We start from the raw sequence: 23,511 nt of genomic DNA on the forward strand, positions 1-23,511 counted from the left end.
TTTTTTTCCCCCCATACCTGCACTGTTGGACATTCAGAGAAGGTGATAAAAAAAAAAAACGAAAATAAAAATAAAACCGCTTGGGACGCCATTACAAATGAGGAGCAGAAAGATATAAAACATTTATTTAATTTCCCTTTAGAAATCTGAATTCATAGGCAGCCACATGTTAGATGTGAGAAATGAGACCTTTTAAAAAATATTTAGTAACTAATTTACCACAGTGTAAGTGGTATAAAGTGCAAGGTGCAGATATAAAGTGCAAGGTGCAGATATAAAAGCTTTTACGGTAAAGTGCTTTTTATTATAATAAGTTGTTTTACTCCATGGACTGTGCAGTCTCCTTACATAACACATCAAACATATGGCTTACTGGGCATAATAATTACCACTGTTCAGTGCTGGTTGGCCACGCTATGAATCCCCTTAACGCACATTTTGCGTCTGCTTCTTCTGAAGGATCTAACAGGGAGAAGTTGAGCAGCTTGCTTGTATATACATGAATGGGCAGTTGAGAGGTGGCTGGTATCTTAGGAGTTAACTCCTCTGCTGAAAAGCAACTACTGCATGCAGTTGGCCAGACTGAAGCGGTATCTTTAAAACTCTGATCTGGTCACCAGGATACCTAGAGACAGTTTGGCCTAAATGTCGGGATAAGACGTTCGTTCTATAAGGTCTGTGAAGATGGGGAATGTTCTGTCAACCGAAATTTTTAGTGACCGTATATTCCACGAGCAAGAGTGCACTCCTTTTGGAACACACTTGTCTCTCTGCTGCAGTGTTTTCATTTATTTTTAGAACTGTCCTTTCTCTGCCTCTCTATGTCCAATGTTGAGTGTCAGCCGCTGATTCCTGTGTCATACTGTCTGCAGTACTTACAGTACATCACATTGCAGCCAGTTGGTATCTGGGTGGGCTTGTGCTGCGACCTGTGGCAGAGCTGCCGAGGTCGGTTATTGTTTGCGGTGATCTTCATCACCGCACTTCTCATGATGTTGCCTCATTCGCGCCACCAGGCCTTGCATCTCTTTGTTGCATCGTTTGCATTTTGCACGCATGCCTGCCTTACCGATAAACGAAGGAGCTTCATTAAAATATTCCCAAACTAGGTCTCTTTTACGGCCTACTGCCATTATAAGGAAAGAATGTAATAAACCTCAGATCGTACACACAAACAGATCCAGACTTGTCTGTCTGTGGCTATGCTGCAGTATTGTGCTCAAAGTTTCACTTTCATTTTCTTGTCTGCTTGCCCTTCCTCCTCCTCACACTTAGATTCACATTCTTCTTGTGTTGTGCAGATCTATTCCACTCCAAACAATCAGAAACATATTGTCTAACTTCTTGGACTTGGCACTGAAGGGGTTGATTCTGTATTCATAGGTTTGTAGAACAATAGGATTAAGGTCTTTTTCTCAACTCTGTTCATGTTGTAACATTTTTGCCGTGAAGAAGAGGCTGGCACCTCTGCGGGGTCAAATTCAGTTAGGTAGAAACTTTGATTTAAATCACTGATTTAAATCAAGCCTTATTGACTAGTGATTTAAATCGTGATCTAAATCGTGATTTAAATCAGTTAGATTTAAATCAAATCCACCCTGGCGTGTGGTGTGTGTGTTTTTTTTTTTTTTTTTTTTTCTTCTCCTGCTTGGGGAGCAAAGTCTCTCTCTCCACCCACCCTCCCCCCCCCCCCCACACCCTTTCAAACTAATAATTATATATATATATGCTATTGAACCCGTTCTACGCCCGGGTGGCGAGCATTTATATTAGTATATGGTCTCCATCCTGTCATGTGCTGCACCATCCTGCGTCCCCATCCTGACATGTGCTGCTCCCATTCTGCGTCCCCATCCTGTCATGTGCTGCTCCATCCTGCGCCCCCGTCCTGTCATGTGCTGTTCCCATCCTGCGCCCCCATTCTGTCATGGGCTGTTCCCATCCTGCACCCCCATCCTGTCATGTGCTGCTCCCATCCTGCGCCCCCATCCTGTCATGTGCTGCTCCATCCTGCGTCCCCATCCTGTCATATGCTCCCATCCTGCGTCCCCATCCTGTCATGTGATCCCATCCTGCGTGCCCATCCTGTCATGTGCTCCCATCCTGCACCCCCATCCTGTCATGTGCTCCCATCCTGCACCCTCATCCTGTCATGTGCTCCCATCCTGCACCCCCATCCTGTCATGTGTGCGCCCCCATTCTGTCATATGCTGCTCCCATCGTGCACCCCCATTCTGTCATGTGCTGCTCCCATGGTGCGCAACCATTCTGTCATGTGCTGTTGCCATCCTGTGCCCCCATTCTGTTGTAATGTGCTGCACCCATTCTGCCTGTTCCTGTTTCCATTCTGCCATATGTTGCTCCCATCTTTCTCTCCGGCTCTACTGCCCGAGTACGCGTGGCTGTGCTGGGGGCGGCTGTGCGTGGCTGTGCTGGGGCGGCTGTGCGTGGCTGTAGCTGTGGCTGTGCTGGGGTGGCTGTAGCTGTGGCTGTGCTGGGGGCGGCTGTGCGTGGCTGTGGCTGTGCTGGGGGCGGCTGTGGCTGTGCTGGGGGCGGCTGTGCGTGGCTGTGCTGGCGGCGGCTGTGCGTGGCTGTGCTGGAGGCGGCTGTGCGTGGCTGTGGCTGTGCTGGAGGCGGCTGTGCGTGGCTGTGGCTGTGCTGGAGGCGGCTGTGCGTGGCTGTGCTGGGGGCGGCTGTGCGTGGCTGTGCTGGAGCGGCTGTGCGTGGCTGTGGCTGTGCTGGGGCGGCTGTGCGTGGCTGTGGCTGTGCTGGGGGCGGCTGTGCGTGGCTGTGCTGGGGGTGGCTGCTGGGGGCGGCTGTGCGTGGCTGTGCTGGGGTGGCTGTGCGTGGCTGTGCTGGGGCGGCTGTGCGTGGCTGTAGCTGTGGCTGTGCTGGGGCGGCTGTGCGTGGCTGTGCTGGGGTGGCTGTGCTGGGGCGGCTGTGTGTGGCTGTGGCTGTGCTGGGGCGGCTGTGTGTGGCTGTGGCTGTGCTGGGGGCGGCTGTGCGTGGCTGTGCTGGGGGCGGCTGTGCGTGGCTGTGCTGGGGGCGGCTGTGCGTGGCTGTAGCTGGGGCGGCTGTGCGTGGCTGTGGCTGTGCTGGGGCGGCTGTGCGTGGCGTGGCTGTGCTGGAGGTGGCTGTGCTGGGGTGGCTGTGCTGGGGCGGCTGTGCGTGGCTGTGGCTGTGCTGGGGGCGGCTGTGCGTGGCTGTGGCTGTGCTGTAGGTGGCTGTGCGTGGCTGTGCTGGGGCGGCTGTGCGTGGCTGTAGCTGGGGCGGCTGTGCGTGGCTGTGCTGGGGCGGCTGTGCGTGGCTGTGGCTGTGCTGGGGCGGCTGTGCGTGGCTGTAGCTGTGGCTGTGCTGGGGCGGCTGTGCTGGAGGTGGCTGTGCTGGGGTGGCTGTGCTGGGGCGGCTGTGCGTGGCTGTGGCTGTGGCTGTGCTGGAGGCGGCTGTGCGTGGCTGTGGCTGTGCTGTAGGCGGCTGTGCGTGGCTGTGCTGGGGGCGGCTGTGCGTGGCTGTGCTGGAGCGGCTGTGCGTGGCTGTGGCTGTGCTGGGGCGGCTGTGCTGGAGGTGGCTGTGCTGGGGTGGCTGTGCTGGGGCGGCTGTGCGTGGCTGTGGCTGTGCTGAGGGCGGCTGTGCGTGGCTGTGGCTGTGCTGGGGGCGGCTGTGCGTGGCTGTGCTGGGGTGGCTGTGCGTGGCTGTGCTGGGGCGGCTGTGCGTGGCTGTAGCTGTGGCTGTGCTGGGGCGGCTGTGCGTGGCTGTAGCTGTGGCTGTGCTGGGGGCGACTGTGCGTGGCTGTGCTGGGGTGGCTGTGCTGGGGCGGCTGTGCGTGGCTGTGGCTGTGCTGGGGCGGCTGTGTGTGGCTGTGGCTGTGCTGGGGCGGCTGTGTGTGGCTGTGGCTGTGCTGGGGGCGGCTGTGCGTGGCTGTGCTGGGGGCGGCTGTGCGTGGCTGTGCTGGGGCGGCTGTGCGTGGCTGTAGCTGGGGCGGCTGTGCGTGGCTGTGGCTGTGCTGGAGCGGCTGTGCGTGGCTGTGGCTGTGCTGGGGCGGCTGTGCGTGGCTGTAGCTCTGGCTGTGCTGGGGCGGCTGTGCTGGAGGTGGCTGGGCTGGGGTGGCTGTGCGTGGCTGTGGCTGTGCTGGGGGCGGCTGTGCGTGGCTGTGGCTGTGCTGTAGGCGGCTGTGCGTGGCTGTGCTGGGGTGGCTGTGCGTGGCTGTGCTGGGGCGGCTGTGCGTGGCTGTGGCTGTGCTGGGAGCGGCTGTGCGTGGCTGTGGCTGTGCTGTAGGCGGCTGTGCGTGGCTGTGCTGGGGCGGCTGTGCGTGGCTGTAGCTGGGGCGGCTGTGCGTGGCTGTGCTGGGGCGGCTGTGCGTGGCTGTGGCTGTGCTGGGGCGGCTGTGCGTGGCTGTAGCTGTGGCTGTGCTGGAGGTGGCTGTGCTGGGGTGGCTGTGCGTGGCTGTGCTGGGGCGGCTGTGCGTGGCTGTGGCTGTGCTGGAGGCGGCTGTGCGTGGCTGTGGCTGTGCTGTAGGCGGCTGTGCGTGGCTGTGCTGGGGGCGGCTGTGCGTGGCTGTGCTGGAGCGGCTGTGCGTGGCTGTGGCTGTGCTGGGGCGGCTGTGCTGGAGGTGGCTGTGCTGGGGTGGCTGTGCGTGGCTGTGCTGGGCCGGCTGTGCGTGGCTGTGGCTGTGCTGAGGGCGGCTGTGCGTGGCTGTGGCTGTGCTGGGGGCGGCTGTGCGTGGCTGTGCTGGGGTGGCTGTGCGTGGCTGTGCTGGGGCGGCTGTGCGTGGCTGTAGCTGTGGCTGTGCTGGGGCGGCTGTGCGTGGCTGTAGCTGTGGCTGTGCTGGGGGCGACTGTGCGTGGCTGTGCTGGGGTGGCTGTGCTGGGGCGGCTGTGCGAGGCTGTGGCTGTGCTGGGGCGGCTGTGTGTGGCTGTGGCTGTGCTGGGGCGGCTGTGTGTGGCTGTGGCTGTGCTGGGGGCGGCTGTGCGTGGCTGTGCTGGGGGCGGCTGTGCGTGGCTGTGCTGGGGCGGCTGTGCGTGGCTGTAGCTGGGGCGGCTGTGCGTGGCTGTGGCTGTGCTGGGGCGGCTGTGCTGGGGGCGGCTGTGCGTGGCTGTGCTGGGGTGGCTGTGCTGGGGCGGCTGTGCGTGGCTGGGGCGGCTGTGTGTGGCTGTGCTGGGGGCGGCTGTGCGTGGCTGTGCTGGGGGCGGCTGTGCGTGGCTGTGCTGGGGCGGCTGTGCGTGGCTGTAGCTGGGGCGGCTGTGTGGCTGTGGCTGTGCTGGGGCGGCTGTGCGTGGCTGTGGCTGTGCTGGGGCGGCTGTGCGTGGCTGTAGCTGGCTGTGCTGGGGCGGCTGTGCTGGAGGTGGCTGTGCTGGGGTGGCTGTGCTGGGGCGGCTGTGCGTGGCTGTGCTGGGGGCGGCTGTGCGTGGCTGTGCTGGGGGCGGCTGTGCGTGGCTGTGGCTGTGCTGGGGGCGGCTGTGCTGGGGGCGGCTGTGCGTAGCTGTGGCTGTGCTGGGGCGGCTGTGCGTGGCTGTGCTGGGGCGGCTGTGCTGGGGGCGGCTGTGCGTGGCTGTGGCTGTGCTGGGGGCGGCTGTGCTGGGGGCGGCTGTGCTGGGGTGGCTGTGCTGGGGCGGCTGTGCGTAGCTGTGGCTGTGCTGGGGCGGCTGTGCGTGGCTGTGCTGGGGCGGCTGTGCTGGGGCGGCTGTGCGTGGCTGTGCTGGGGTGGCTGTGCTGGGGCGGCTGTGCGTGGCTGGGGCGGCTGTGTGTGGCTGTGCTGGGGGCGGCTGTGCGTGGCTGTGCTGGGGGCGGCTGTGCGTGGCTGTGCTGGGGGCGGCTGTGCGTGGCTGTGCTGGGGGCGGCTGTGCGTGGCTGTAGCTGGGGCGGCTGTGTGGCTGTGGCTGTGCTGGGGCGGCTGTGCGTGGCTGTAGCTGTGGCTGTGCTGAGGGTGGCTGTGCTGGGGCGGCTGTGCGTGGCTGTAGCTGTGGCTGTGCTGGGGCGGCTGTGCGTGGCTGTAGCTGTGGCTGTGCTGGGGGCGGCTGTGCGTGGCTGTGCTGGGGCGGCAGTGCGTGGCTGTGGCTGTGCTGGGTGCGGCTGTGCTGGACGTGTAAAACACGTACCGCACACGGATATTGTCCGTGTGCAGTGCAGGAGACAGCGCTACATTAAGCGCTGTCCCCCCCCACTGGTGCTGAAGCCGCGATTCATATGTTCCCTGCAGCAGCGTTTGCTGCAGGGAGCATATGAATATTAGTGTTTAAAATGCAGATCCAGATTAAAATACTCACCTAGCTTCCGGATCCCTCGCCGCAGCGTCCTCTTCTGGCCGCAGCGTCCTCTTCTGGCCGCAGCCTCTCCTGTATGCGGTCACGTGGGGCCGCCGATTGAAACATGAATATGCGGCTCCGCCTCCCAAAGGGGCGGAGCCGCATATTCAGTACTGTAATCGGCGGCCCCACGTGACCGCATACAGGAGAGGCTGCGGCCAGAAGAGGACGTTGCGGCGAGGGATCCGGAAGCTAGGTGAGTATTTTAATCACAGCGAGGGGGGGCACAGGAGGTGGGAGGGGGGTGCGCACAGGGGGTGGGAGGGGGTGGAGCCCCCACGGCCGGTATATTATGGGGGGGATAATTAAGTTCGGCTGCGTCACTCTGGTCCAGACTGCGCAGGTGCGGTGCGTCGCGCTTGCGCAGTCTATAAAGGCTTCGGACAGAGTGACGCTCCCACCGTTATATTATAGATATATCTATTTATAACGCTGCTGCAGGGAACATATGAATTGTCCAGCACAGCCGCCTACAGCACAGCCACGCACAGCCGCCCCCAGCACAGCCACGCACAGCCGCCCCCAGCACAGCCACGCAAAGCCGCCCCCAGCACAGCCACGCACAGCCGCCCCCAGCACAGCCACGCACAGCCGCCCCATGCACAGCCACGCACAGCCTCCCCCAGCACAGCCACACACAGCGCCCCCAGCACAGCCACACACAGCGCCCCCAGCACAGCCACGCACAGCCGCCCCCAGTACAGCCACGCACAGCCGCCCCCAGCACAGCCACCTGCACTCGGGCAGTAGAGCCGGAGAGAGAAAGATGGGAGCAACATATGGCAGAATGGAAACAGGAACAGGCAGAATGGGTGCAGCACATTACAACAGAATGGGGGCACAGGATGGCAACAGCACATGACAGAATGGTTGCGCACCATGGGAGCAGCACATGACAGAATGGGGGTGCACGATGGGAGCAGCATATGACAGAATGGGGGCGCACACATGACAGGATGGGGGTGCAGGATGGGAGCACATGACAGGATGGGGGTGCAGGATGGGAGCACATGACAGGATGAGGGTGCAGGATGGGAGCACATGACAGGATGGGGATGCAGGATGGGAGCACATGACAGGATGGGGGTGCAGGATGGGAGCACATGACAGGATGGGGACGCAGGATGGGATCACATGACAGGATGGGGACGCAGGATGGGAGCATATGACAGGATGGGGACGCAGGATGGAGCAGCACATGACAGAATGGGGGTGCAGGATGAGAACAGCCCATGACAGAATGGGGGTGCAGGATGGGAACAGCCCATGACAGAATGGGGGCGCAGGATGGGAGCAGCACATGACAGAATGGGGGTGCAGGATGGGAACAGCACATGACAGGACGGGGGCGCAGGATGGGAACAGCACATGACAGGATGGGGAAGCAGGATGGGAGCAGCACATGTCAGGATGGGGACGCAGGATGGTGCAGCACATGACAGGATGGAGACCATATACTAAAATAAATGCTCGCCACCCGGGCGTAGAACGGGTTCAATAGCTAATATATATATACACTATTAATTTTATGGGAGGGATACGGTACTTCATTTTCTGGAGCAATTTCAAGGACGCCGTCATGTTTGGACATGGCTGTGTGTATATACTATTATGTTATAACATATATTTCAATTTTAACCTGATGTAAATGCTGCTGCATCTGACTTTCTGCACTAGCGTACATCTAGCCTTAGAGAAGTTGAGGACTATGCCTACTTGGCTTAAAAGAATACATTTACATACGAGGAACAGGGCTCAGGAGGAAAAGCAAACACCATGCCAGATTCAGAAGAAAGGCCGCATTTACACCAGGTTAAAAATGACGTATTCATTGCAAGTGACGGGTCCTCTTCACAGGGCTCATTGAAAATGACTTTTAAACATGCATTATAAACTTTACTTACTTTATAAAATAATGTAAACAAAATCTCAATATAATTGTAAAAGCAAAATCCAATACATCCATCAGTTATCTTCTGTGAAGAGCTCTATGACTTGTATTGGCTACCAGCGCTGTGCACCAGAGCCGCGGCATCCCAGACTGAAAGGTAGAAATGTAAATCGAGCTGAATGGCCGACATGCCCTTCCTGACCCCTATGATCCCAAGCTAACATTCAATTTCACAATGGTGAATTTTCATTAGGGCCTGGACACTTGCAATCCTAAAGCCAAGTGAACGATATAGGAGCCTTCGGATTGGCAATTTTTAGTAGGAGAATATCGCAGTTTTGCACGTTTCTCCATGAAGGTTATTGTTTTGTACATGAATCTTGGAGTATTTTAATTTGCAGACTTCATTTTCTATCCTCGTGCGCGGCTAGTGGCAGCGGCTCTCGTTGTTCCTCTGACCTCAGGATAATGATTCATCGGGTTCCTGTAGAATGTCGTTTTTTTCATCTTTTATTTGCTGCACATTTGGAAAAATGAATTGCAAATGTAATATAGTTGCCATTCTGTGTTTTTTAGGCTTGCTCCGCATGCATTTTTCACGTTTGGCCAAGTCCAGGTTCTCTATCCCCATTTTTTTTTTCCTATTTTTCAGAGAATTGGTTTGGAACAAATGGAACATTGAAAAATGATGAATTTTAAGTGAATTTCTGACCTGAAATGGCTCACACAGAAATAACAGCAAGCATCATGTTGTTCTGAGCCCATCTGCCGCTTGATATCGATTTATCTCCGTGATTGAATTGTAGTGGTGGTCTGAATGTAAAACTGAAAATGGGAGAAACGGAGAACATTCCTCTCATTAGGGAGCGGTGTTTAAGAATCTTGCTGATTTCATACATTTATTCATTGATTGTCAGGACTGAATAGAGCCTTGCATCATCCTACTTTCCTACAGTAATTACATGGATTTTACCACATTTGAAGTAAAGCACAGAACTGAAAGATTTCTTTTATATTAAGAACAAAATGTGCATGTCAGTACCACGCGATTGTAATATTGGACCATATGCCGTGGTACCAGGAGAAGCGGTGGCTTCTGCCATGCCTAGAGTGAAGCATAGTGGTGATATCCATTCATCAGTTGTCTAATAATCATCTTATTTTATTAATATGCTATGTGATTTCTACTCAAATTAAAAGCTTATTTAGGATTGTTTTTTTTTTTTTTCTTTGAAAAATTCTATGGTGGATAATGCTGTTGCATGTTTTCCATTAAATCTTAAGAGCCGCACCCTGTCCCACCTCATTGCCTATAAAATTCACCAGTCATGTGTTTGAATCCACCTGCCTAGTATTCAGTAGGTCCCCTATGGGCACCAAAACGGCTGACCTGCATCATTTTTTTTTTTTTTTTTTTTTTTTTTTTAAACTCTTCACACTTTTGACTGAAAAAAGAAAATCCAACCTTCAAACCCCCTTTATGCAGTTTTCCCGCATGATCCAAATTTCAGATGTTTCTCTCTGGGGAGAATTCCTACCTGTAATATAGGCTGGCTGTGAGCTCTGGCTGTGTACAGTGCTGTTGTCTTCATCCGCTTGTATATCGGCTTGGCTGGAATACAAGATGGATTACTTCTTCATGTGCTTTCCTTATTAGGCCAGATTCACATATCCATGCTTCTCAGTCTGAGTACGGACCACGTAGTTGCAAAGGTGGAAAAATACCTAGGTCCATTAAGTTTAACCTTTCTCAACCAATTGTACATTTTGTCACTAAATTAACTATAAACCGCAGTGTTACGTGTGTTGAGGTTATTGTCCAGCCCTTGTATAAAAGCGGTTGTAGTGTCTGTCATTACTAACTCTTGCAGCAGGATATTCCACAATCTGACTGCTCTAACTGTAGAAAACCCTTTCCTATTTAGCTGCAGGATTCGCCTTTCTTCCACCTTAATGAGTGCCCTCTTGTCCTTAGTTTGGTCTCTAGAAGGAATAAGTCATGTGCCAGTTCTTTGTACTGACCACACATGCTTGTAAATGAGATCCCCTCTGAGACCTCCTTTTTTTCCTTTTTTTTTTTATGCATCCTTAAATCTTGTTTGCTTTTGCGGCTGCTGCTTGACATTGAGTGCTGCTGCTCAGCTTACTTGTCACCAGAATACCCAAGTCCTTCTCCTGCTCTGTAGTCTTGAGTACACTCCCATTTAATGTATATGCAGCTATAGGATTACTCCGTCCTAGGTGCATTACTCTGCGTTTATCTACATACCACAATACATGGGAAGCTCTCGAGTCTCTTATCCCAAACTCAACAGACTCGTAAGCATCCATGGGGCTGTGAAGTTTGGTTCAGGAGACCCGTGGGTGGTCCATTACATCACGTTCCGTACTTGGACTGCAAAACACAGGTGTGAATCTGGCCTTACCTGTAGCCTTTACTCTCTGCCCTCCTTCAGAGATTTGATGCTTTATCCTCTTCCAAGTGCAGATCTAGGCACGAGACCCTTTTTCATCTGCAAACTAAAATAATTCGAGTTGGGTTGGAAGACCAAAGAACCATCAGTAACACGAGCTCTGACTGATTTGCAGTCGTTTTTAGAGCTCTCTGCTACATAAACGACTTATAGAAACTCTACAGCAGAAATTGTAGAACATCATTATTAATGAAGACTATTTAAGAAGCTGTTCAGATTTAGCATTTGCAAAACTATTGAGTAATAAAACAAAACAAAAATTGTGAGCTTGGGCTCTTTGAGCATCAGTTCTGGAAAAGTTCAAACCGTTCTTGACATTTTGTTTTCACCTTCCCACCCTGACCAATTGCTAGATCTGCCTCTCTTGCCTTTATTACTTGTATTATATTGTGACTACTCTTCACTTTAGCTCAGAATCCCTGTTAGAGTATGCTCATACGTCTCTTTTTTACATGCGTGCGTTTGCAGCATTTTTACTTGTATTGTTTTCACCTATTTATTTGAATGGGTGAAAAGCGCTGGAAGATCGATGCCTCTCAGGAAAAAAAACACAGCAGGACTCAAAATATGCATGCTACAAAAAAATCCAGCGTGAGCATGAACTTTCAGAAATCTGATTGATTTATGCTGGTACTGTAAAAACATTGCGAATTTTACATGCGACAATATCGTAATACTGCAGAAGTCATGCAGAGCGATCCTGCACAGTTTTGGTTGGAAGTAAGTTGGCTTGTTTGGTTGGAAGCCATGTTGTATTTTAATGGTTTCCACCTCCTGTGTAGTATAAATCTGCTCTTGTCTGAGTGTTTTTCTGGGTTTTCCTTCCAGCTTGCTATGTCCAGTGATAAGCTTTCTACATTGCAAATGCCACTTGTGAATCTCGACCTGGATATTGTAGAAAACGGAGCGATCGCACCAGTCTCCATTGAGATGAATAAAGAAGAGTTGCAGAATCTTATCAATTCTCTGGAGGCAGCTAACAAGGTATGTGCTGGCCTTTTTATCTGTCCTATTATCCCAGATCACCTTTCTTCCTCCAGAATATCTGCTGTGTCTAGATGCTGCTGAATGCATTGAGATGACATCGCCGTGATTTATTTGGACTGGATTTCCTGAAAGTGCTACGTTATACAAATGTAATGCTGGAAAATAGACGTGATAAATGGAGCATCTTACCACCTTCTACAGGAGCGTACAGCACGATATTACCTGTGAAGGCCAGCACTGTTCTCCGCCATGATTTATATGTGAAGCTAAAAAAGTCTCCAGATTTTAATCCATTAGGAAATTACTTTTCCACGGTATTGGACATTTTTCTGTTTGTAATTATAATGAAGTTCTGAATGTGGAAAATTCAAAGTAACATGGATGGAAAGTATCGTGTATCTCTATAATGCATGTCAGACAATAAGGAATATTCTCCTGATTTCATTAGCTTGGGCAATACAAATCGGCATATATAAAATGGAGTATGTCACATACACCATTCTTAGTATGTGACGTGGGCTCTGACTGCAAGGGTTAATGTAGCACCTCTAGCTTGATCTTGCACTCGACCTCTGTTTTAGGCTGCAAAGTGAGCACATATCACACCCCAATACAATCCACACAAACCAGATAGACAACACGCTTCCATAACTCCTCAAACACACGGGGTGATGAGTCCCCGAAATATATATTACTGTCCAACAGTCAAAAGGCCACACACTCTCTGAAAGGCAATCCACATAGTCGTCCATACAGTATAATGGGCCCCACGTAGTCATCCGAGACCTGTTATCGTGGGCGACTGTACTGCCGTGTCATGCTGAGGGGTGCCAAGCCTTTTGGCTTCGCTCGGCTCCGTGTTACTTCACACAGGCTGAGGTTTGCAGAGCCGCCTGCTCTGCAGTTGCAAACCAAGACTGACATACCCAAACCTTTACTGCAGGGTTTTTAAATGGAATCTGTGGCTATGGGCCACTTGTAAGACCCGATCCAGAAATAAAAGCCCTTAAAGGGTTTTCCTGAACATTGCCTTGGCCAAATCGCTTGACCAGGTCCACATCTACTTTTATTTTGCCTTGTGACTCACGGGCGTCCTGCTGTGAACACAAGGTACTTCGGCAGGTCTAAGGGTACCGTCTCACAGTGGCACTTTTGTCGCTACGACGGTACGATCCGTGACGTTCCAGCGATATCCATACGATATCGCTGTGTCTGACACGCAGCAGCGATCAGGGACCCTGCTGAGAATCGTACGTCGTAGCAGATCGTTTGGAACTTTCTTTCGTCGCTGGATCTCCCGCTGTCATCGCTGGATCGGTGTTTGTGACACCGATCCAGCGATGCGTTCACTTGTAACCAGGGTAAACATCGGGTTACTAAGCGCAGGGCCGCGCTTAGTAACCCGATGTTTATCCTGGTTACCATCGTAAATGTAAAAAAAAAAAACAGTACATAATTACATTCCGGTGTCCGTCAGGTCCCTTGCCGTCTGCTTCCCGCACTGACTGACTGCCGGCCGTAAAGTGAAAGCAGAGCACAGCGCGCTGTGCTGTGCTTTCACTTTACGGCCGGCAGTCAGTCAGTGCGGGAAGCAGACGGCAAGGGACAGACACCGGAAGGTAAGTATCTAGTGTTTGTTTTTTTATGCTGGTAACCAGGGTAAACATCGGGTTACTAAGCGCGGCCCTGCGCTTAGTAACCCGATGTTTACGCTGGTTACCCGGGGACTTCGGCATCGTTGGTCGCTGGAGAGCTGTCTGTGTGACAGCTCTCCAGTGACCACACAACGACTTACCAACGATCACGGCCAGGTCGTATCGCTGGTCGTGATCGTTGGTAAATCGTATAGTGTAACGGTACCCTAACAGGACTCCATCCGCATCCTGCGGAATACAAATCAACCCTCGCATATGATCCCCCTCACTTCCTCACAGTATACAAGGCCCAATCTTTTTAAAGTTTTAAGCTTTATATTCAAAAAGCACAGAACTTACAAGAAAGGGTATAAAAAAGAAAAATAAAGCAACATGTATGTAAGCAAAACAGTTATAAACTAAAATTGGAGAAATTAAAAAAGCGTCTGTCTAAAGTTATTCTTTTATATGCCTGATTCAGGGCTCAAGTTTCCAAAACAGCCTAGATTGGACATTTTGGTTGATAATACTACAAAGTGATATAAAAGGCACTTCTATATTCAATACCACACAATTCCCATTTAACACAGTGTTTATGGAAATATGAAGAGATCCCAAGTAAAGATGATAATTAACTTTTAATAATACATAAAACCAATAAAAAAGCAATTACTGTCATTGGACACCAAACAAGTGAATACACCAATAATGTACTGAAGTTAATAATACAAGGGATATTCTACATTAACAATCATAATGCAGACACAATAATACTGCTATGCCTAAATGATGCAATTTATGAGGCCCCACAGTTCTATGGAATAAATGCAATAATACAAAATACTATATGATCAACGTATATGCTCCCTTATATATGCAAATGAAAAACTGGGACTTGGCATGTAATGGCAGGGATACCCCTAAAGAATATGCTTATCAAGGCCCACCGAACTGACATTCAGCCATGTGCAGTGGATGATGTGATGAAGTAAAGTGGTAGATATAATATCCCCATATAGATCAGTCCCAAGTGCGGGGCTAATACAGATTATATTATCAGCGTTTCCCACAACTAAACCACCAATAGTCCCATCAATCCTTTATAAATGTAAACATTGCCTGTACCAAAGGTGCTCTATTTGTTCGGCGTCCACTCACCCCGACGTACGTTTCACCACCAACTTCTTCCGGGGGTCTCCTGGAGTGATGGTTGTTGGAAATTGGCTTCTATACACCTATATGAAGATATTGCATTACAAACCAGATGTTTGCAGCTAGAATAGTCATTTACCACATTAACAATGTATAGAGTGTACTTCTGAATCTTTCTCCTTCGCCTCATTGGGGGACACAGGACTGTGTGTGGGTGTATGCTTCTGCCGCCAGGAGGCTGACACTAAGTAAACTTGAAAAAAAGTTAGCTCCTCCTCCATCGTATACACCCTGACACCGGCTACCAGAGACTCCAGTTTATGCTTAGTGTCTCAAGGAGGCACATCTCTGGGTCCTGGATCGTTGGACCCGATTTTTTCAACATCTTTGGATTGAAGGGGCGACGGACCTTTTTGAGGGTCCGATCTCCCCAAACCATCAACAGGCAAGTACGTGCGATGTTTCTCCACGTATCCTTCCCCGCTACGTGGGATTCTTCACCGGACTAGCCCTGACCACCCTGAGGTAGCTAGACTCCAGGCTGTACAGGTGCCCATAAGATGTCCGTGTGTTCCCCCCTGATTTCTACACCCCTGCGGTGTTAGCTGGGGTGGTGGACGGTCCCTCTCCTTATCCTGGGGATAATGGAGATAGGGTTCCTGCACCGTCATTGGTTCTACCCCTCGATAGTGCGGTATGACAAGGGGGGCTCCTGGCATTACCTGCACTTCGGGAGTGCGGTGCCTTTTTTCAGCGCTGCTGAGGCCGGCGTCTTGGTATGGCGGCGCTGTGGCATGGTCCGGCGCTGCGGCGTTGGGACAGCAGCGCTGCGGCGTGATCCGGCGCTGCAGCGTTAGGACTGCTGCGCTGCAGCGTGATCCGGCGCTGCGGCGTTGGGTCGGCGGCGCTGCAGCGTTGTCCGGCGCTGTGGCGTTATGTCGGCGACGCTGTGGCGCAGCTACGCTGCAGCGTGGTCCGGCGGCGCGCGGCGTTAAGAGTGGCGCTGCGGGTATGATCAGCGCCGCTGTCCCCCCAGAGGCTTCGGCCCTGCCTGGCCGCTTCGGGCGTGGAGCAGCTTCCTGGAGCCGGGACTTCCGGCCATCGGACCGCGCTGTGAGGCTCCGCCCCCTCCGGCGCGTCACTTCCGGTTCTGGCTCTCCTCGCTCTAAGGGGGGGAAAATTGAGGCCCCGGCTTCGGGCCTGCTCCAGGCCGCAGCATCGTTTGGCGGTCCCTCTCCCCTAAGGCCTGCTGTGCATATAAGACAGCGCTTTTGGGCTCCGCATCGTGCTTTCAGGATCCATCACGGTACTCGTGGGGACACAGGACTGGGGTAGGTGCTTCTCCCTCCATCTGGCTGAAGCATTCCTTTTTTCCCAGTCTCTGGCCCTGGGTATAGCATTACGGATCGTTATGTCTAGAAGGGTTAAGACTCACACGGTTCTTTTTACCAGTTGTGTATCTTGTAGTGCCCTTTTTCCGCACGCCGTGACTCTGAACGCGTCCAGGAGCCCCCCCCCCCTGCCAGTTCTCCAGTAGTCTCTCCGGCTCCGGTCCCTCAAGCAGATGCTGGGGTAGCTCCACCGGAATGGGTCACGTCCTTGTCACAATCCATGGCGTCCCTTACTGAAGCGATCAAATCTCTGCAGACCCCGGCGGTCGGGACCGGTAATCAACCTGTCTCAGAGAGGGCCTCGGGATCTCAGGAGTCTTCGGCCTGCAGGGGCCGCGCTCTCACTCGACAGACGCATGGAAAGCGGAATCGCAAAGCGTCGCCCAGGCACTCAGGTGCTTCCGCATCCTGGAGTTCCGCATCCCGCTCTCCTTCCCCTGCAGAAAGTGGGGAAGTTGAGACTGACTACGAGTCGGAAGGGTCTCTTAATTTTGATAAACCTGGGTTTCAGGAGTCAGTAGACAGCCTAATTGAAGCTGTCAATCAGTCTTTGGGGATAGAAGACGAGCTCACCTCTTCCTCTGATCATAAGGCGGGCCCATAGGGTCTTTTCCTCTCACCCTGAGTTCGAGGACCTGATTCGACGCAATCGGGAGCACCCGGACAAACGTTTTTCAGGGCAAAGAGCTCTGAAGGCTAGGTATCCTTTTGCTTCGGAACTTTGTAGTGATTGGGCAGAAAATCCTTCTGTAGATCCTCCAGTGTCCCGTTTAGCCTCTAACACGTTGCTATCTCTCCCTAATGGCTCATCGATTAAGGATCCTACGGATCGTCTTATAGAGAGTTTGGCTCGTTCCGTCTTTGAGGCCTCAAGCTCAGCAATTTTTCCTTCCTTTGCAGCAACTTGGGTTGCCAGGGCTATGATATCTTGGTCAGATTCGTTATCTAAGGCTCTCCAAGAAGGTAATGTGTCAGCGGAATTGGCTGAAATGTCGTCTCAAGTAGCTATGGCTGGTAGCTATCTGATTAACGCATCTCTGGATGCGGCAGATTGTGCTTCTTCGGCTGCGTCTAATGCTATTGCCATCAGAAGGGCCCTTTGGTTAAGGTCCTGGCGGGCTGATTCTACCTCTAAAAAATCTCTTACATCCCTGCCGTTTCAGGGTGGTCGTTTGTTCGGAGAAAAGCTGGATCAGCTCATTTCCGACTCCACAGGAGGGAAAAGCAAGTTTCTTCCTCAGCAGAAGGCTAGACAGCCTTTTCGGCGCCAATTTCAGGCCCGTTTTAGAACCTTTCGCTATGTCAGATGGGCCCCAGCATCAGGCTCTCCTGCGCAGGGTCGGCCCAATCAGGAACGAGGCGGTCGGATCTCTTATACGGCCAGCCAAGGGGGAAGAATGCGTCCCCAGTCTTCTAGATCCAGAGGATCTAGGACTCAAAGATTTTCGGCCAAGTGACTGGAGGCCTCCTCCGGGTGTCTCCAAAAAAGTAGGCGGACATCTACTTTTATTTCGCCAGGTCTGGCTTCAGGTAATTCACGACCAGTGGGTGGCAGAGCTCGTATCTTCAGGTTACAAGATAGAGCTGGTCCGTCTTCCTCCTTCCCGGTTCTTCCCAGGTGCAAATCTCTCCGTCAAAGCTTGTTCAATTCCATAGAGTCTCTCCGTATCAGCGGTGTAATTTCTCCTGTTCCAAAGGAAGAAAGGTTTCAGGGCTTTTATTCCAATCTTTTTGTAGTGCCCAAAAAGGACCGAGCAGTGAGGCCTATCCTAGATCTCAAACTCTTAAACAGGTTTGTCCGCGTTCGACACTTTCGGATGGAGTCTCTGCGGTCGGTCATCGCCTCTCTGGAAAAGGGAGAATTTTTGGCCTCAGTAGACATTCAGGATGCTTATCTTCATATTCCCATCTTTCCGCCTCATCAAAGATTTCTCCGGTTTGCCGTAAACAATCTACACTTCCAGTTCACGGCATTACCTTTCGGACTGGCCTCCGCTCCCAGGGTGTTCACAAAAGTCATGTCGACTGTAGTGTCCATTCTGCACTCCCGAGGTATAGTCGTCTTGCCATACCTAGACGATCTGCTGATCAAGGGACCGACATTTCAGTCTTGCAGGGAAAATGTCGGCATCACTCTGGACACCCTTTCCCGTCTAGGTTGGTTGGTAAATTTAAGGAAGTCATCCCTACAGCCGTCTCGGAAAATCTCTTTTTTAGGCATGATTTTCGACACCTCTCAAGCCCTATCAATCCTTCCCCAGGACAAGGTCCTAGCCCTTCGGCGGGAAGTGAGGAATCTTCTACAACCATACCCTCATACGATTCAGTCCGGGATGAGGGTGTTAGGAAAGATGGTTGCAACCATAGAGGCAGTTCCGTTTGCACAGCTTCATCTTCGACCCCTCCAACGAGCAATCCTGTCAGTGTGGAACAGAAATCCTCTCTCTCTCAACCGCAGATTTCGGTTGTCTTTCCAGATCAAGCAGGCTCTCTCTTGGTGGCTAAACAGCCCATCTCTACTCAGGGGGAAGCCCTTTCCTCCAACCAATTGGCTAGTGGTCACAACAGATGCCAGTCTCCTGGGTTGGGGAGCAGTGTTCTTCCATCACACAGCTCAGGAACGCTGGTCTCCTCGGGAATCAGATCTCCCCATCAATATCTTAGAGATTCGAGCAGTTCGGCTATCCTTGTTACGTTTTCACCATCTTCTGGCGGGTCGCCCTGTCCGAATTCAATCGGACAATGCCACAGCGGTAGCTTACATAAATCACCAGGGGGGCACCCGCAGCAAGGCAGCCATGCAGGAGGTAAAACAGATTCTACTCTGGGCGGAGAGAAATCACTCTGTGATCTCAGCGGTCCACATTCCGGGCGAAGAAATCTGGGCGGCAGATTTCCTAAGCCGTCAGGGTCTAGCCTCCGGGGAATGGTCTCTCCATCCCGAGGTTTTTTTGCAGAAATGCCATCTTTGGGGAACTCCAGACGTGGATCTAATGGCGTCCAAGGTGAATGCCAAGGTGCCCAGTTATGTCTCGGTACCGAGATCCCCAGGCTATCGCCGTGGATGCGCTGGTACTGTCTTGGAACCAATTTCATCTCTCTTATCTGTTCCCTCCTCTGGCACTGCTCCCGAGGGTAATCAAGAAGATCAAATCGGAGAGAGTGCCGGCCATCCTGATCGCTCCGGATTGGCCACGACGGACCTGGTAATCAGACCTGGTACAACTTCTCGCCGGGGTTCCATGGCGGCTCCCCGATCGGCCGGATCTTCTATCTCAAGGGCCGATCTACCACCAGAACTCAGGGGTCCTACGTTTGACGGCCTGGCCATTGAATCTTGGGTTTTAACTCAGGCAGGGTTTTCTCAAAAAGTAGCTGATACCATGATCAGTGCACGTAAGCCCATCTCGGCCAGGATTTACTATCACACTTGGAAGGTTTTCCTTTCCTGGTGTAGAGTGCGCGGGCTGCCTCCTCTGCGTTTTTCCATTCCTAACATTCTAGCCTTCCTTCAAGCAGGCCTTGATTCTGGGCTTGCTCCAAGTACCCTTAAAAGGCAGATTTCGGCTTTATCTGTCCTTTTTCAGCGCAAGATTGCTACTAATCGTCAGGTCAGGATTTTTTTTCAGGGAGTCGCTCATAAGGTCCCTCCTTATAAGACTCCTTTGGAAGCTTGGGACCTTAATCTGGTCTTAAGGGCTTTACAGAACGCTCCTTTTGAGCCCCTGCAAGATGTTTCTTTGATGTTTCTTTCCTGGAAAGTTGTATTTTTAGTGGCTATAACATCCATTAGACGGGTATCGGAGCTGGCAGCTCTTTCTTGTCGTCCCCCTTTTCTGCAATTTCATCAGGACAAGGTAGTTCTCAGACCGGCACCGTCCTTTTTTCCAAAGGTTGTTTCATCTTTTCACATCAATGAAGATATTGTTCTGCCCTCTTTTTGTCCGGCACCTACGCACCGTGTAGAAAAAGCTCTCCATACGTTGGATCTGGTGAGGGCTCTGAGGAGGTATATTTCCCGTACGGCTCCTTTTCGCCAGACAGATGCTCTATTTGTCCTTCCGCAGGGTCGCAGGAGGGGATGCGCTGCTTCAAAATCTACCCTGGCCAGGTGGATAAGGGCGACCATTCAGGAGGCTTATCGCACCATGGGCATGACGGTTCCGGCCGGAATCAAGGCTCATTCAACAAGAGCGGTGGGGGCTTCCTGGGCCGTTCGGCACCAGGCCTCAGCAGAACAGGTTTGCAAAGCTGCGACCTGGTCTAGTCTGCATACGTTTGTCAAACATTATAATGTCCACTCCCAGACCTCTGCAGATGCAAGTCTGGGTAGAAGGATTCTTCAAGCGGCAGTGGCGCATTTATAGACAACCATCATCTGGATGTCTTTAACTGGTGAGTTATTTTTCCCACCCAGGGACTGCTTTAGGACATCCCACAGTCCTGTGTCCCCCAATGAGGCGAAGGAGAAATAGGGATTTTTGTGTTACTCACCGTAAAATCATTTTCTCCGAGACGCTCATTGGGGGACACAGCTCCCTCCCTGGTAGCCTATGGCTGCTTTGGTTATTTCTGATTACATTACTCAGTAGGATCTTTTCTAGACATAAAGTTTCTGTATTTATGCTGTTACATTATTTTTTTGTGTTTTGTTCTCCTACTGCTTTTTGCACCAAACTGGAGTCTCTGGTAGCCGGTGTCAGGGTGTATACGATGGAGGAGGAGCTAACTTTTTTTCAAGTTTACTTAGTGTCAGCCTCCTGGCGGCAGAAGCATACACCCACACACAGTCCTGTCCCCCAATGAGCGTCTCGGAGAAAAGGATTTTACGGTGAGTAACACAAAAATCCCTATTTTAATGTTCGCTTTATTGGAAAAAAAACTGCTTTTCTTTCAAAAACAAGGACATTTCTAAGTGACCCTAAACTTTGGAACAGTAGTATACATCAAAAGTAATATCCCATGAAGGTCTGGATTTGGAATGATACTCAAAATCAAAGTGGAAAATCCAGTTACAGTCTTATCCAACTTCAATGGAAATTCCTCAAGACAAGGAAATGATGCTCAGTAGTGTGTGTGGCCTCCACGTGCCTGTGTACCCTCCCTACAATGCCTGGGCATGCTCCTGATGAAGCGGCGGATATTCTCCTGAGGGATATTTTCCCAGATCTGGATTAAAGCATCAGTCAACTCCTGGACAGTCTTTGGTGCAATGTGTCGGTGGATGGAAAGAGACATGTGCTTGATTGGATTCAGGTCTGGGAAAGTGGGAAAGGGCAGGCCAGTCCATAGCATCAATGCATTAATCATGCAGGAACTGCTGACACACTTCAGCCATATGAGGCCTAGCATTGTCATGCATCAGAAGGAACCCAGGGCCCAGTGCACCTCCATATGGTCTCTCAATGAGTCTGAGTACCTAATGGCATCCTGGTACCTAATGGCAGTTAAGGTTTCTCTAGCTTGCACATGGAGGGCTGTGCGGTCCTCCAAAGAAATGCCTGCCCGCACCATTACTGACTTACTGCCAAAATGGTCAGGTTGGAGGATGTTGCAGGCAGCAGTACGTTCTCCACGGCGTCTCCAGTATCTGTCACGAGTGTTACATGTGCTCAGTGGGTACCTGCTCTCTTCCATGGAGCACAGGGTGCCAATGTCGAATCTGCCAATCTTGGTGTTCTCTGGCTCTGCTCCTCCTGTTCCTCCTGGCACAAAGGAGGAGGTAGCTGTGCTGCTGCTGGGTTATTGCCCTCCTGTGGCCCCCTCCACGTCTCCTGGAGTAATGGCCTGTCTCCTGATATCTGCTCCATTCTCTGGACACTGTGCTGACAGACACAGCTACCGTCTTGCCACATCTCACACTGATGTGCCATCATAGATGAGCTGACCAACCTGGGCAACTTCTTTTGGGTTGTACGGTAGACACCGCCTCATTCTACTGTACCGCTAGGGGTGAGAACAATGATAAAATGCAAGTGTGACCAAAACGGCTAAAAAGGATGAGAACAGAAATGATCTGTGATGACCCCCTGCGGAACCACTCTTTTTATAGGGGTTGTCTTGCCAATTGCCTCTCACTTCTACCTGTTGTCTGTTCCACTTGAACAACAGCAGGAGAAATTGATTCACATTCATTGTTGCTTTACAACAGGACAGGTTGATTTCACAGGTGTCAAGTGTCATTGACTTTCAGTTACATTGTGTTGTTTAAGTGTTCCCTTTTATTTATTTTAGCTGTGTGTATCTATGGAAAATGGCTGCTGAAGAATATTTTGTTAAGGACTTAGACCTTTGGATAATACAGAATCTATTAGATGGTCCTGTATCCTCTACATAAAGACAATAAAGAAATACCAAACCCCAGTTTCTCTTTTAGTTACACTATCATATCCCAAAGCGGATTGAACCTCAAACGTTGAGGACTATTTCTCTTTCTGAAAGGTAAAATAATCTATAGTCTGAACTTCTGTCCAGAATAAGATGTCAGTGGCTCCTCTCCAGGCAGTGGAGGTCAATAGATTCAACTTGTACCATTTTTTTTTTCTTCTATATATTAGTTTGTTATAGTGCTCTGTGTTTTATTAACATTTTATTCATGTTGTCAGGTCGTCCTTCAACTGAAATGATGAAGAATTGGTGGATGGTTACTTTCTCTGTAAGACACCGTTGCTGTAGCCCTGATTATGGATTAATGTGGTGAAATATGCCGACAGCGTATCCAAAACATTACCAGATTTTCCTCTGCGTGCATTTATTACTCACACTTGTATGAATGTGCTGCACGGTCATCGGTGCCCCAGAATTCTCACCTTAGAAGAATACATGGACTGCTTGTAAGGCGGTCACACATGTTCAATAGCTGAGCGCTCGTTCTGCCGACCGCTATTCTTCCAACCACTACCTTCGCCACAGTCAGGTCAGCTGAGTGTGAATGTGTTTTTTAAGAAGATGGGAGCGTGAGCCAATGCTAGATTCCTCTGGGATTAACCAATTTTCTCTATCAACATGCCTGCTCCTTTTTCTTCTCAAACAGCTTTATCCTTTTTTTTTCCCCTTGACATCTGTTGGTTATTTGGTCCCACCTTTCAGCTTGCTTTGCTCTGCCAATGGGCATCTTTAGTATTGCAGAAGTATAAATATACTTTTTGCATTATTGTTTTTGTGGTTTTTTTGTTTTTTTTTTTTGTCCTGAACAAAAATTTACATTTCTTTGTATGTACAACTTATTTACAGTGCATGGTATAAATGTAGGTAGAATTGTTGTTTTAAAGTATATTTCACAATGCAACAATGCTTTATACTTTTGAAGATTAAAACAAAAAAAAATAAACCGAATAAAACAAAAAATATATTTTTTGTGTGGCTAAATTGTCTGCTTATAACAAATGGTCAGATTGCTAAAATTTAAAGGGGTTATCCTCTATCGTTGACTGGCTGCAGCCTTCACTATTCTGTCCAAGTGGCAAAAACACGGTCCTTCCACTGATGAAATGGTGAAAGCTTCAGCTGAGTGGGCACTGATTGGATGCAGCGGTCAAGTAACATTGTATGTGTTAGGTGACTTGCGGCGAGATTCAGCCCTGTGATTGAAGAAAGTGCCCCGTTCTAAGAGGTAAGTATAGAGCATTTTTATTTGCTGCTGCTCCTCTATGGGGCTATAAATAGGGGGTTATCCAGTAG

At 51.0% G+C, this 23,511-nt stretch overlaps 1 protein-coding gene across 1 annotated transcript in view; it reads left to right on the forward strand.

The window, feature by feature from the left end:
- COMMD8 (COMM domain containing 8) overlaps positions 1-23,182 on the forward strand; it is an 87,733-nt gene extending 64,551 nt beyond the window's left edge. Inside the window, exons 4-5 of the mRNA XM_069744510.1 lie at positions 11,496-11,651; positions 22,437-23,182. Of these exons, the coding sequence (XP_069600611.1) occupies positions 11,496-11,651; positions 22,437-22,457 (177 nt within the window). The 3' untranslated portion in view covers positions 22,458-23,182. The remainder of the gene's footprint in view (positions 1-11,495; positions 11,652-22,436) is intronic.
- Positions 23,183-23,511: the final 329 nt, after the last annotated feature.

This window comes from Ranitomeya imitator, chromosome 1 (genome assembly GCF_032444005.1).
Source record: "Ranitomeya imitator isolate aRanImi1 chromosome 1, aRanImi1.pri, whole genome shotgun sequence".
Taxonomy (NCBI): domain Eukaryota; kingdom Metazoa; phylum Chordata; class Amphibia; order Anura; family Dendrobatidae; genus Ranitomeya; species Ranitomeya imitator.